The sequence below is a fragment of the Myotis yumanensis genome, unplaced genomic scaffold (genome assembly GCF_028538775.1).
Source record: "Myotis yumanensis isolate MYYU_CA2020_CCGP unplaced genomic scaffold, mMyoYum1.0.hap1 SCAF_2, whole genome shotgun sequence".
In the NCBI taxonomy this organism is placed as follows: Eukaryota; Metazoa; Chordata; class Mammalia; order Chiroptera; family Vespertilionidae; genus Myotis; species Myotis yumanensis.
Window position 1 is genome coordinate 56,833,865 of NW_027223753.1, and position 12,759 is coordinate 56,846,623.

At 45.6% G+C, this 12,759-nt stretch overlaps 1 protein-coding gene across 2 annotated transcripts in view; it reads left to right on the plus strand.

Annotated features, from left to right (window-relative positions):
* Nucleotides 1-12,759, plus strand: part of AK5 (adenylate kinase 5) — a 189,644-nt gene that overhangs the window by 100,427 nt on the left and 76,458 nt on the right. For both annotated transcript variants that reach the window (XM_070405402.1, XM_070405403.1), the window contains exon 7: nt 4,509-4,599. In XM_070405402.1, coding sequence (XP_070261503.1) covers nt 4,509-4,599 — 91 coding nt within the window. The remainder of the gene's footprint in view (nt 1-4,508; nt 4,600-12,759) is intronic.

Below are 12,759 nucleotides of genomic sequence, written 5' to 3' on the forward strand. Positions count from 1 at the left end.
TACCACCTTCCATTTGCTTTCTTTCCTTCTCTGCCTCACTTGCACACACCACCCCAATAAGGCTAACACCTGTACGTTCTGGCATAGGCTCTGTTTTCTAGGGATCCCTGGCTAAAACATAAACATATATTCTTTTATTTATAAAACTAGAGGCCCGGAGCACAGAAATGTGCACTGGTGGGGGCATGGCCTGCGGGGATCGGCCCACTGTGGGAGCACCACTCATCCCGGTCAGCCGAGTGGCTGTGGATCTGCCTTCTGAACAGCTGCTGAATGAGGAAATTAGTCTGAGCTGATATTTTGGGGTAATGTCTTGGGTAAAGACGTGTTCTGTGTCCTGGAGGAACCTAGCAGAGAGCTTTGCACCCCAAAGCTACTTGGTAAATGTCCTTGAGGTGGGATGCCAGGTCAGTGACACCATCCGGGATGTTCAGGGCAGCCAAGCTCCAGGATCCTCTGCCATCAGGACAGCCTCCACAGGGGGTCCACAGTCACATCCCCTCTTGCCATCTGCCTATGCCAGCTCCCCGTACTCTTTCTAGAACACACCTTTGAGGGCCTGCATCAGCTGGTGGGATCAGACCAGAATCTGGATTGTCTCAGGTATTTGATAGGTGCAGAGACTCGGCCTCACCTTGGGCCTGCTAGTGGCTGCTCCCACTGTGGGAGCACACTGACCTCCAGGGGGCAGCTCCTGCATTGAGCATCTGCCCCCTGGTGGTCAGTACACATCATAGCGATGGGTTGAGCAGTCGTTCTGGTCGTTCCGTGTTCGGGCGCTGGACTTTTATTATATAGGATGGCAATGTTCCCACCCATCCCTCAAAAGTCCAAGAAAAAAAGAAAAAGAAAACTTTTCTTAGTAGATGTTACCCCTTAGTGATGATAGCTAACAGACATTTTGAAAGAAAAATAAACCACCACGGTATATGGTTGTGGGAAGCAGTGCATGAAGATGACACTAACTGTCCCTTTGTGGTCTCCTTGTACCTGCCCTGACCACCACCTGCTTTTCTCCCCTTGCTTTTAGACAAAAGGGTCTTGTTAATGCTTTCTTGATCAGAAAGGCTGTATTTGTCTTACCGTGACGGTATGTGTTGCCTGTTCAGATGGAAAGTATCAGTTACCCTCAGGCCATGTCCTAGTTCTCCTGCTTATTAGCTGTGTAACTTGAGAAAGCCATAATATCTCTGAATAGATACTTCCTCACCTGTAAAATGGAAAGAAATCTACCTGTGTCACCTTTCCCATAGGCTGATGTGATGTAGCCTAAGCTCTTTGAAGCCCCATACAGATGTGCTTTAACTGTGTGAGGGGAGGTAAGAAAATAACTCTAATTAAAGTTTCCCTCAATGAAAATAATGAAACACTTCAGCAGAAAAATGTAATGGAATAAATCACTTAAATCTTCTTAAATATCTTCAAGATAATTATTATGATGAAAAGTTAAAGGGTTGAGACTCCTGGCAAAAATGGAATGAGAGACTGGATTTTCCCTCCCAGATGAAACAAACAAGTATATACGTGTGTGTGTGTGTGTGTGTGTGTGTGTGTGTGTGTGTGTGTAATTTGCAAGATACTGGGCATCAAGCAATGCAACAATTCCCTGAGAGAAAGGAAACAAACACAGTGAGCAGATGGAGCTGAGGGTCTCAGAAACCAAGGTGTCTGAAGTTCAGAGCAAAGAGTTTCAGCAGTGCGAGAGACGTGCAGACAGAGAACCCTGGAGATGTACAGTGGGTCCCCTCGCCCCGTTATTCAGCAGAGTACTAATCAGCGCAGGCATGTGAGAGAACTACTTGAAGCTGAGGGAAAACCACCCAGAAAGATGAGCGGGAACAGTAGCTAGCACTTACACCAGGCATGGAATAGTGCCTATTCTCCCAGTCAGACCAGAAAACCTCTTCACTCACCAGGCACTGGGTAGAGGACTTAGAATAGCCTTGCCTCTACACTGGGAAATAATTGGCCCTAAACTAAACATCGCTCTGATCCAGCCCAACAAATCTTAAAAACAAGAGGATCGAGTTGTTTCTGAGTAACTAAACTACATTCCAGAACAAAGCTTAACAATATTTATAGGAATACAAAAATATCTAGTGTCCAACATGGTCAGAATGACAATGCCTGGCACCCAATAAAAAATTACCAGGCATGCAAAAAACAGCAACATATGGCTCATAATAATGAAAAAAATATTCATCAAAACTGACTCAGAACTGACAACAGATGTTAGAATTAGCAAAGGACACTAAAAGGTACTATAATTGTATTTCAAATATTCAGATCTTAAATAGGGACAAAGATTTTTTTTTTTAAAGATTCAGATCAAACACCTAGAAATGAAAACTGCAATGTCTGAGCTGAAAGATACCCAGGATGGGATTAGCAGTATATCCATAATGAAGTACTACTCAGCAATGGAAAGGAATGAACTATGGATACAACATTGATGAATCTCAGAGTAATTGTGCTGAGTGAAATGATCCAGACAAAAAGGTTGCATACTGTAAAAATCCTTTTATGTGAAATTCTGAAAGTGCAAAATAATCCATAGTTACAGAAAGCAAATCAACGATTACCTGGTTGGGGCAGGGAAGAGATTTCTAAGAGGCACAAGGAAACTTTTGGAGGTGATAAATATGTTTGCTATTTTTATTTTTATTATGGTTTTCCAGGTATATACAGATGTCAACCATGTACACTTTAAATATGTGCAGTTTATTGTGTATTGGTTAACTCAGTGAAGCTATTTTTAAAAACTAAAGTGATAAAAGTATATTTAGAAAAACACTGCACACAGCTTGGAAAATAGAGGACTTATATAACCACATGTTTCCTTAAAATTTTGTAAATTTTGGAGAATGGTAAAACAAATATTTAAATCTGTAATTTTTATTACATCTACATTTATAGTGTCTGTAGTCTATATCTATTGTATAGTATCTATAGTATCTAGACTGGTAACTAAAATTTGATTTGGGGTTTCTTTCTTTTTTGACACTACATGAGAAAAATCTCTTCCCCTATTCTTTAAAACTACATATTTTGATGAGTATTTTTTATTTGTTCACTTATTCATTTATTCAACTAAATTATCAAGAACTTGCTACACATCAGGCAGTTTTCAAGACACTAGGTATATGACTCTGGGCTTTGCTTTCCTCGTTTGTAAATGCTCATTCTTGGATGCCTGCACCACCCTACCACTGTGCTGATTGATAGCATGGGTAAGGGGTGGTCAGGCTCTGAGATCCTCAATGATAAAGCTATCTAGGTGGTATGACAAAGATATGACTCCCTAACTTCTCTGCTCTATATCTTTCCAAAGAGTAATTTTAGGCCACTTAAAGCATTTTTGTGGCTGCTCTGTCTGTGGCGTAGCCTTCTTTCTGTTCCACTGCTTCACTAATAAGCTCCCTTTTAACTCTAAAAAGAAAAGGCATCTTTGCCATAAAAGTTTTCATGAAAATGAAATTAGGCATTTTAGTTTTGTTTGTTGAAAAATGCCCATAAAAACTTCTAAGGCAGTTTGAAAATTAATTCCCGATTGCTTCAAAGCGCAAACTCACATACAGTTATAAATTGGCATTTGGGCTAGTGCAGGGCAGCAGACCACGCTTTTTCCCAGCCTTTCTCCTTAATTTGAAGTGTTCCCAGTCCCACCCACCCTTTCTTTAAGCAAAATTTAGACGTTAATAGACACAAAATTGCTTCTCTTTTTGAAGTCCTTCTCACACTTATCTCTAAGCATACACGATCTACTTCCTTTTGTTTGTTTGTTTAATTTTTTAATTCTTTATTGTTTAAAGTATTATATATGAATCCTTTCCCCCCATTGACCTCTCCCCACTCGTTCCCACCCACCCCCCAAGAACATGCCCTCACCCCCCCTACTGACTGTGTCTATGGGTTATGCTTATATGCATGCATGAAAGTCCTTTGGTTGATCTCTCACACACCCTCCCCCGACACCCCCACACACACCCCACCTCCCCCTGAGGTTGGATGGTCTGTTTGATGCTTCTATGTCTCTGAATATATTTTAGTTCATCAGTTTATGTTGTTCATTATATTCCACATATGAGTGAGATCATGTGATATTTATCTTTCTCCAACTGGCTTATTTAGCTTAGCATAATGCTCACCAGTTATATGCATGCTGTTGCAAATGGTAAGAGTTGAATTTTTTAATTAAAAAAAAAGAATCCAGAAATACACAAGGCAAATTTCAGTTTTCCTTTTTTCCAAATCTTACTTTATAAATTAAGAAAATTCTACACATTTTTAACTATAATTGACCATACTATTGCCTAATTTTGCAGTGGTAATTTACTCCCTAACACCCCTTTCTGTTTGATATGAGGTCTGGCCTAAAAAGCTCTCTAAGAATCTGTAATTCCCAGCTTCATTAGAGATACAGCTGTGTGAGCATGCTAATTATTTTTTTGAATGAAATAATTTATGTGTTCTCATGTTCCCAATGTGTCTGTCCTGGTTTCCCCCAGTTCGATGCCGACCGAAACGAGGATGAGGTGTTCTATGACATCAGCATGGCGGTGGACAGCAAGTTATTTCCGAACAAAGAGGCTGCAGCAAGTAAGTCCCTGTGTCCTTCGAGCAACAGTCTGTCCTGATCACTTGCCAGGTGTCCGGGGCTTTGTAGTGAGGTTGGAGCTCAACACATTGCTGTGAGGTTTTGAGGATGATGCTGTTCTCAGAGCTTTATACTTTCTGGTCTAGAAATCAAGGTACAAAACAAAAGAGAAAGTAAGGCCCTTATAGTCACTTGCCTTTCTTCCAGTCATTACACATGCAAATTAGTAGATAGTCACCATGTAGCATAAGACCTATCTATTTATATAAAAGCTAAGTGACCATTGCAACAGAACAACCAGAACAACTGGTCGCTATGACATGCACTGACCACCAGGGGGCACACGCTCAACGCCAGCAAATCTCCCAGTCCCCACCCCCCAGCCGGCAGGCCCCGATCACCCAATTAGGGCCAGACCCCTGGGCTGGGACAGGGAACCGGGGGTGGATGGCAGCAGACGCAACCCCTTTCCCAGGGGGGCCAAGGGCTGGTTCCCTTCTTGGGGCCAGCAGCCAACCTCCTGGGTCCTTCTCCTATCCCTCCCCCCTGCCTGCAGGCCCCAATCGCCCCGCCACCCACCTGCCTCAGTGGCGGTTGGCCGTCTCCCCCGCCACCCCCCCCACCCCCACCCCCACCCCCCACCCCACCCCCGGCCGGCAGACCCCAATTGTCCTATCCAGGCCTGCCAGCCAACCTCCTGGTCCCTCCCCCTGGCTGGCAGGTCCCAATCGCCTGATCGGGGCCAGGCCCTGGGCTGGAATGAGGAACCGGGGGGTGGGTGGTGGCAGACATGGGCAGCAAGGGAAGGGGAGGGGAGGTGGGGAGGCAGGGAACCGCGCGGTGGCAGTGTGTGGGTGGCAAGGAAAGGAGGAAGCAGTAGGCAGAGAACCTGATAGGCACTGACCTCCAGCCAGGCCTAGGGATCCCTCCCCTGCACGAATTTCATGCACTGGGCCTCTAGTGTTATTATAATTGAAAAAAATCTAATCTAGCCTACACTTTGTACAAGAATTCAAAGTTCCAATTCCTGCAGGACTCCCTAACCCATACAGGTCTCTCCTTTGCCGAGGTTGGGGGGAGGAGGGGAGGAGCCTCCTCTTGGATCTGAGAGCCACTCCCACCTGCTCCACAATCCCTGCCCCTTCTCTTCCTAGTACTCTCACCTAGAAGTTTGCCATTGGAGGATCTGCAGAGCTATCATACCCCCATAGTGGGCAGGTCTCACAATTCTGTCCTTGACCCTTCTCTCCCTGTCCTTTACTCTCTGGGTTAACGTGGTGTCCCTCTTGGCTTCAACTATCAATTCCATGTGATGACTCTCAATCTTTGGCTCAGTCCTAATCTTTTTTTCTCAGTTATGGCCTCAGTGGGTAAAGACCAAAAAGTTCTATGCTGTAAAGAAAAAGGCTAAACACTTAACACTTTAAGCCATATTCAAAGACCACTAAGAGTAGCTTTAAAGAAAGGCAGGATTGAAAGGCAAGCGGTAGTCTTTCTGGACAGACCCGCAGAGCACAGATAACTGATTAACTCAGCTGCCCACTTTTCCAAGGATGTTTGCAAAAAGACAGCCTACTCCAGGGAAAGGTGCAATATTGAGAAGCACGTAAGACCAGCTAAACAGACTGCTGCTGCTCTGGCGAATGCATGACACCGGTGCTCTCTAAGTTAATAACTTACTTAGAACACTTATCAGACCTCTAACAACAGATTTCTAATTGCCAGATAGCTTCAGTTTGCTAATGCAGTGTGGGGGGTGGAGTGCTGATGTAGGCTGCCCCTTCTTTAGAACTGCCAGCATTTTGTGGCTTTTTTCCAACGTGGCCTCGTCCTGCAATAATGCAGCCGGGCTGGCTTCTGTGCTAAGTCGGTACACTGCCTGAGGACCCGCCTTTGCCCTTATTCTCCCACGTCCCCTTGGCCCAGGGCACAGTGCCTGCCCTCTGCAGAGGTTTGAAGGGACTCCTCTTTTCTCCGACTTCTCCCAGAGGGTGTTTGTGTTCACGGCTCTGACTCCCACTAGCTCCTTCCACTCCCAAGTCCTGGGAGCTGGGTTCTGCTCCAGCCTCCACAGCAGTCTGTTCTGTCTGTGTCAGCCCTCGGTGAGTGACGTGTGCCCGGGAGGGACTGTGGGAACTAGAAATAAGCGATGCCGCCTTCCAGGAAGCAGCCACTTCGCAGCTCCAAGCTATTGTTCTCATTAAGGAATGGGCCAGGGCTGTCAGATCCATCTCTCCTCCATGAGAAAACAGAAACCTGCACTTGGAGATGAAATCTCCAGGCTCAGGAAGGTCGGTGACTCACCCAATTAAATACGTCTTGCCGGTGTCCTCTGCTCTGTGAATTGCCAGCCCCGGGTTTTGTTCCTTTACTCTTTCCTTCTCTCTGAACCCTCTGCAGAGTCCCAGCTGCCCACGGCTCTCAGATCACCTCCATGGGAATGGCTTTCAATTCCTTTTTAAATGTTTAAAATAAAAACTGTATATATTTAAGATGTGCAGCACGGGAAATGATGGCTACCGTCAAACTAGTTGACATATACCAGTAGTTACCATTTTTCTATGTGTGATCAATGGCAGCTGAAATATATTCTTTTCACAAAGTTCCAGTATTCAGAGTATTGCCGACAGGCATCATGCTGTACATTAAACCTGTAGACTTATTCATCCTACCTCACTGCAACTTGGTACAACGTTAGCCAACATCTCCCCACTTCACCCACCGGCGTGCTCATGGTCACCATCATGCTGCTCGGCTTCTATGTGCTTGACTTTTTTCTATTCCACATATAAGTCAAATCATGCAGTTTTTCTTTTACAAGAGAGCAGGGCAAAAATGTTCCTACCTTCACAGCCCACACTGATCCTCTGTCCTCAGGGCCACCTTGGAAGTCCAGTCTTGTTCTCAGTCTCCACGGCACTCACCAAAGGCTGTGTCATTCCTTGCCCATCCCTGGCCACTCCTGTCTGTCATGAATATTGTTGTTGCCATGGGAATCCTCCTAGAATGCATCTCTGATCCCCCTGCCTCCCTGACAAAAAATGAAACAAAGCAAAACTTTCAATGGCTTTCCTGCAGGCTGAGCATCAGTGCCCTTAGCGTGGGGAAAATACCCTTAGCTTCCCCACAGTGGTCCTGCTCCCTCTAAGGCATCACCTCCCCCATCACCCACACCAGCTTCCTCCAGGGTCTTGGAGACCTCAGGTATCTTCCTGCCTCTGGCCATTTTGCACAAGTTGCTTGGAAACGCCTGGGCAAGCATGTCAAACTCGCAGCTGGTAGGCCGCATTTGCATCCCTGGACTCTCCCAACTCCTAGCCCCATCCATCACCTGGTCAGATCCTACTCTGTATCTCAGATCAAATGTGATTTCTTCAGGAAGCTTGCTCAGGCCCCATCCCAGACTAGATTAGGCCCTGGAGTGGCACCCCACACTTTTCTTTCAGGGTATTTATCACAATTGTGATTATATAATTAGAAATATGATTGTTAAAAAAAATCTATTTCCCTTTTTAGAGTGCAAGGCTTCAAAAGGACAGTGTGTGTGTGAGTGTGTGTGTGTGTGTGTGTGTGTGTGTGTGATACCCAGTGTGAATCTCACAGGAGATGGCATAGAAGGCCTTTCCCTACTGGTCACCTCAGCTGGGCCGCTCAGCTGAGTACGCCGACTCACAGCCCCACCACATTTTCATTGGCTCCAGAGCAGAGTGTAGGTTTGTTGCCTCCCTGCCATAGAATGCGGTTCCCTGAACCTCTGCACCCCTCCGGCCCATCTGCAGTGTCCCCCACTCCCCGCAGCCCTCCATTAATGCTTCTAGCGGGGCCATGGGATCCAGCACTCAGTCTCTCTGGGCCTCAGAGAATTGGGAACAGTAAATGGTCTATGTGTGTAAAGCACATGGCTGTCACATTGAAAAGACTATATATATCCTATATAATAAAAGGCTAATATGCAAATTGACCAAATGGTGGAACAACCAGTCGCTATGACATGCACTGACCACCAGGGGGCAGATGCTCAATGCAGGAGCTGCCCCCTGGTGGCCAGTGCGCTCCCTGTGGGGAGCACCGCTCAGCCAGAAGCCTGGCTCACGGCTGCCGCTGCCAAGCACAGCGGTGCTGGAGGGAGCCTCTCCCACTTCCACCGCAGCGCTAAGGATGTCCAACTGATGGCTCCCGGACTGTGAGAGGGCACAGGCCGGGCTGAGGGATACCCCCACACACACACCCCGAATGCACTAGTGTATATGTGTGTGTGTGTGTGTGTGTGTGTGTGTGTGTGTGTGTTTGTTAGCATCTCTGCTGAGGATTTGAGGAGTCCCAAGGACAGACCACATCTTACTAAACACAACTCTTCCCCATTTCCCTGGGTCTGCTTCTGCTCTCCCTCTCTCCCTTCCTCCCTCCTTCCGCCCCAGGATGGAAGAACTGGACAATCCCCCTTCCCTTCTCACCCAGAACAGTCCACCCACACCAGATCCCTCAAGGAGCTCACTTTTTAGTCCCAAATACTGTCCACATATTTTTTCAAAAAAAGGGCTCTTTAAAGTAATTCAAATGCAAACTGTGACTAACACTTTCCACCGCTTGTTGGAATTAGCGCTGGCTGCTCCACCCGGCTCCTGGATGACTCCTGGAACACTTGCGAGGGCTTTAATGTTTGTGGAGCAAATGAAGATCAAGATCCACAAAAGTCAGATGTCAGCGTCCTTTACTCACTTCAGTCCTTTGATATATACGTGTCGAATGCATAGGATTTCTAAGTACCATTCTTAGACTCAGAGATGAAATATGCCCTACCCAAAGCTGCTTATAATTTAGTGGGAGAGACAGAACTGGGAGAGGCCGCTTTCCTCAGAGGGGTAGATGAAGGGCTAGAGGCGTTCTATCCACCCTTCACTGCCCAGAAGCCCTGCCTTGAGGGAGTGTTTCTTTATTTGGTACTCAACGTGGGAGGAGGGCATTCCTAACACTTCAGATTGAAGATCCACTAGGTCCTAGTGACTAGGAAGAAAACGCCTGTGGCATTATCCCAGGAAGCAGTACGGTTAGCCTTGTGGTACTGCTAACGCCAATTTGTATCATCTTCCCACTTAAATTTAAGGAGACGACCTGGAAATGATATTTCCAAAAACCATTCGGCATCTAAAACTGGTGACACTGAATGCTCCCTGTGGACTTTTAATTCAGCTCATATTTTTCTCTGGTGTCTACAGAAAGGATACTTTTTTTTTTTTAAATACATTTTTATTGATTTTTTACAGAGAGGAAGGGAGAGAGATAGAGAGAAACATTGATGAGAGAGAAACATCGATCAGCTGCCTCCTGCACATCTCCCACTGGAGATGTGCCCGCAACCCAGGTACATGCCCTTGACCGGAATCGAACCTGGGACCTTTCAGTCCGCAGGCCGACGCTCTATCCACTGAGCCAAACCGGTTTCGGCCAGAAAGGATACTTTTTAAAGATGAAAAGAAATCAAGAAATTCAAAATTGGGGGAAGTGAAAGCCATACTATCACTTTTTTCAAATGTCCTAATTTTGCTCTTTTCTTTAGATAACAAGAGAATTCATTGAAGTTGTTTTATATGTTAAATTGCCCAATGAAAGAAGGCAAAATGTGTACATATGGCTATATTTACCTCCCTATTTTGTATAGTCAAACCTTAGACTGTTATTAAAGGTCTCATTTTCAGCAAACCAAGCAACCAATACAAAAGAAAATGAAAGCTATTCAGTCATTATCTGAGCTGATAATGACATCCTTTGTCTGTTGCCTTCTATAATAAATTAGTACTGTTGCCAAGAGCAACAATGTGTCAAGAAATTCCTCCCCTTTATGATACAATAAAATTTCTGTTAAAAGCATTTTTTTCGGGAAAGCCAATCTCTTCTTCCTTATAAGCACAGGTTGTGGGTTATTGTTTTTGTAAACAAAGATCTCTTCATTCTGTTGCTGAAAACAGTTTTCTAATAATCTTGTTCCAGTTTCAAATATTAATGTATAATATCTCTTAACTGGGCTGTGTACAAGCCCTTCACTTTGTGCTTTTCTAAAACAACCAAAAGAACAGTTTCTAATTAAATAAAGTAAGTAGGACACAGGAACTAAAACAGCTACATGTTTAATAAGCCTTTGAGTTCATATCATGTTGCTCACTTCATATGAATCGCTGTACTAGAAAATAGATATGTGAGATGAGGGAATCATTTAAGTACCTATCTCCACTTCCACTAGGCACCGGTGGGTAATATCCATACTATGGAAGTAGTGAAAACTAAATAAAATTGCCATCACCTTGAAAGATGCTATTACTAGCAGCCCCTTGGTTGTCACCAGCTGGAGTGACACACCTTGATTTTACTTCTAATTCTTCCGTTTCTGCAGCCACCCAGGGACGCGTCTCATCATCAGCCATTCATTTTCTCAGAATGTAGAGGAGACGGCAGGTCCTCCAGGTCCTCTCCTATCGAGTGCTAGAAGGAAAGATCATAGTTACAAAGCCATTGGGATGGCTCCTGCTTAGAATTTGGAGTCAGCGGATGTGTAGGAGAAATGGGGACTATAATTTCTATCCTTATCTCACTCACTTTCTGCAGGACCTTGGCCAAGTTATTTGACTTCTCCGCACCTCATGTTTCTCTTTTCTAAAATGAGGAGGAGGAGGAAGTCTGTGAAATACTGGTTCAGAAATGTCTGTGCTCTTATCATAGAAAAATAATGCATTCTACTTCTGACATATTTCCTGCCTCACACACATACTAGTACATGCAAACTGACCTTTAAACTGGGCTTTCAGGCAGTCAGGTATCTTGGCCCTAAGACACGCCTTATACAAAACTAGAGGCCCGGTGCACAAATTCGTGCATGGATGGGGTCCCTAGGCCCGGCCCAATGGGGGCCCATTGGAGGTGGAGCTGGCTGGGGGGGAGGGGCCGCAGGAGGGCTCCAGGGCATGTCCGGCCCATCTTGCTCAGTCCCAATCAGCCGGACCTCAGCCCCCTACTGGTCGGAGCGTCTGTCCCCTGGTGATCATTGCACATCATAACAAGCGGCCTTAACATATCATTAGCATATTATGCTTTGATTGGTTGAATAGACGACCAGATGACCAGACACTTAACATATTAGGCTTTTATTATATAGGATTTTATTTGAAAAATACCAAAAGCAAAAAGAGAGAGAGAACAAAAAATACCAGATGCACAAAGATATAAAAAGTATCTATACTAATAATAGAGGAATATACAAATTGTCCGGGATGCCGTTACAGTAACATTAATGACCAGCAGGCTGCCTGGGGCAACCAGGCTGGCAAAGGAGTTAGTGAGGGACGACCAAATGACTGAACAGCAGGCTGCATAGGGTGACCAGGCTGGCAGTGGGGGAGTAGTTGGGAGTGACCAGGCTGGCAGGGGGGTGCAGTTGGGGGCAACCAGGCCAGCAGGGAGGCAGTTGAGGGTGACCAGGCCAACAGGGGGGCAGTTGGGGGCAACCAGGCCAGTAGGGGCGCAGTTGGGGGTGACTAGGCCAGCAGGGGGGCAGTTGGGAGAGACCAGGCAGAGGCGGTTAGGGTTGATCAGGCTTGCGGGGGGAGGGGGGGCAGTCAGGCAGGCAGGCAGGTGAGCAGTTAGGAGCCAGCAGACCTGGATTGTGAGAGGGATGTCCAACTGCTGGTTTAGGCCCAATCCCAGCAATTGGACATCCCCTGAGGGGTCCTGGATTGGAGAGGGTACAGACTGGGCTGAGGGGACCCCCCCCCCCCCGCACGAATTTCATGCACCAGGCCTATAGTATATTATAATTCCACTTTAAAAAATTATATATGTATAATTAAATTTTTGTGTATCACCCCTCTAGTCTCACTCTGTTAATAGCGTGTGGTGCATAGTCTTCCACACTCCATTCTAGTGAGCACCTTATTAACAATGGAATTGTCAAGGGCCTAGCACTGTGGCACACACCTATGTGACTCTCAGTAGCAACCCTGCAGTTAGCTACTTTTCCAAAATGGTTCAACGGGTCAATTATATCCATTTTGAAAAACTTCATTATCCTTTAAAAAAAATTTAAAGATACAAACAATAAACAGTAGTGTGACTGCTTAGTACTTAGTTTGGTAAGCAGCAGGGCTAATGATGAGAAGAGAAGAGTTGAGAAA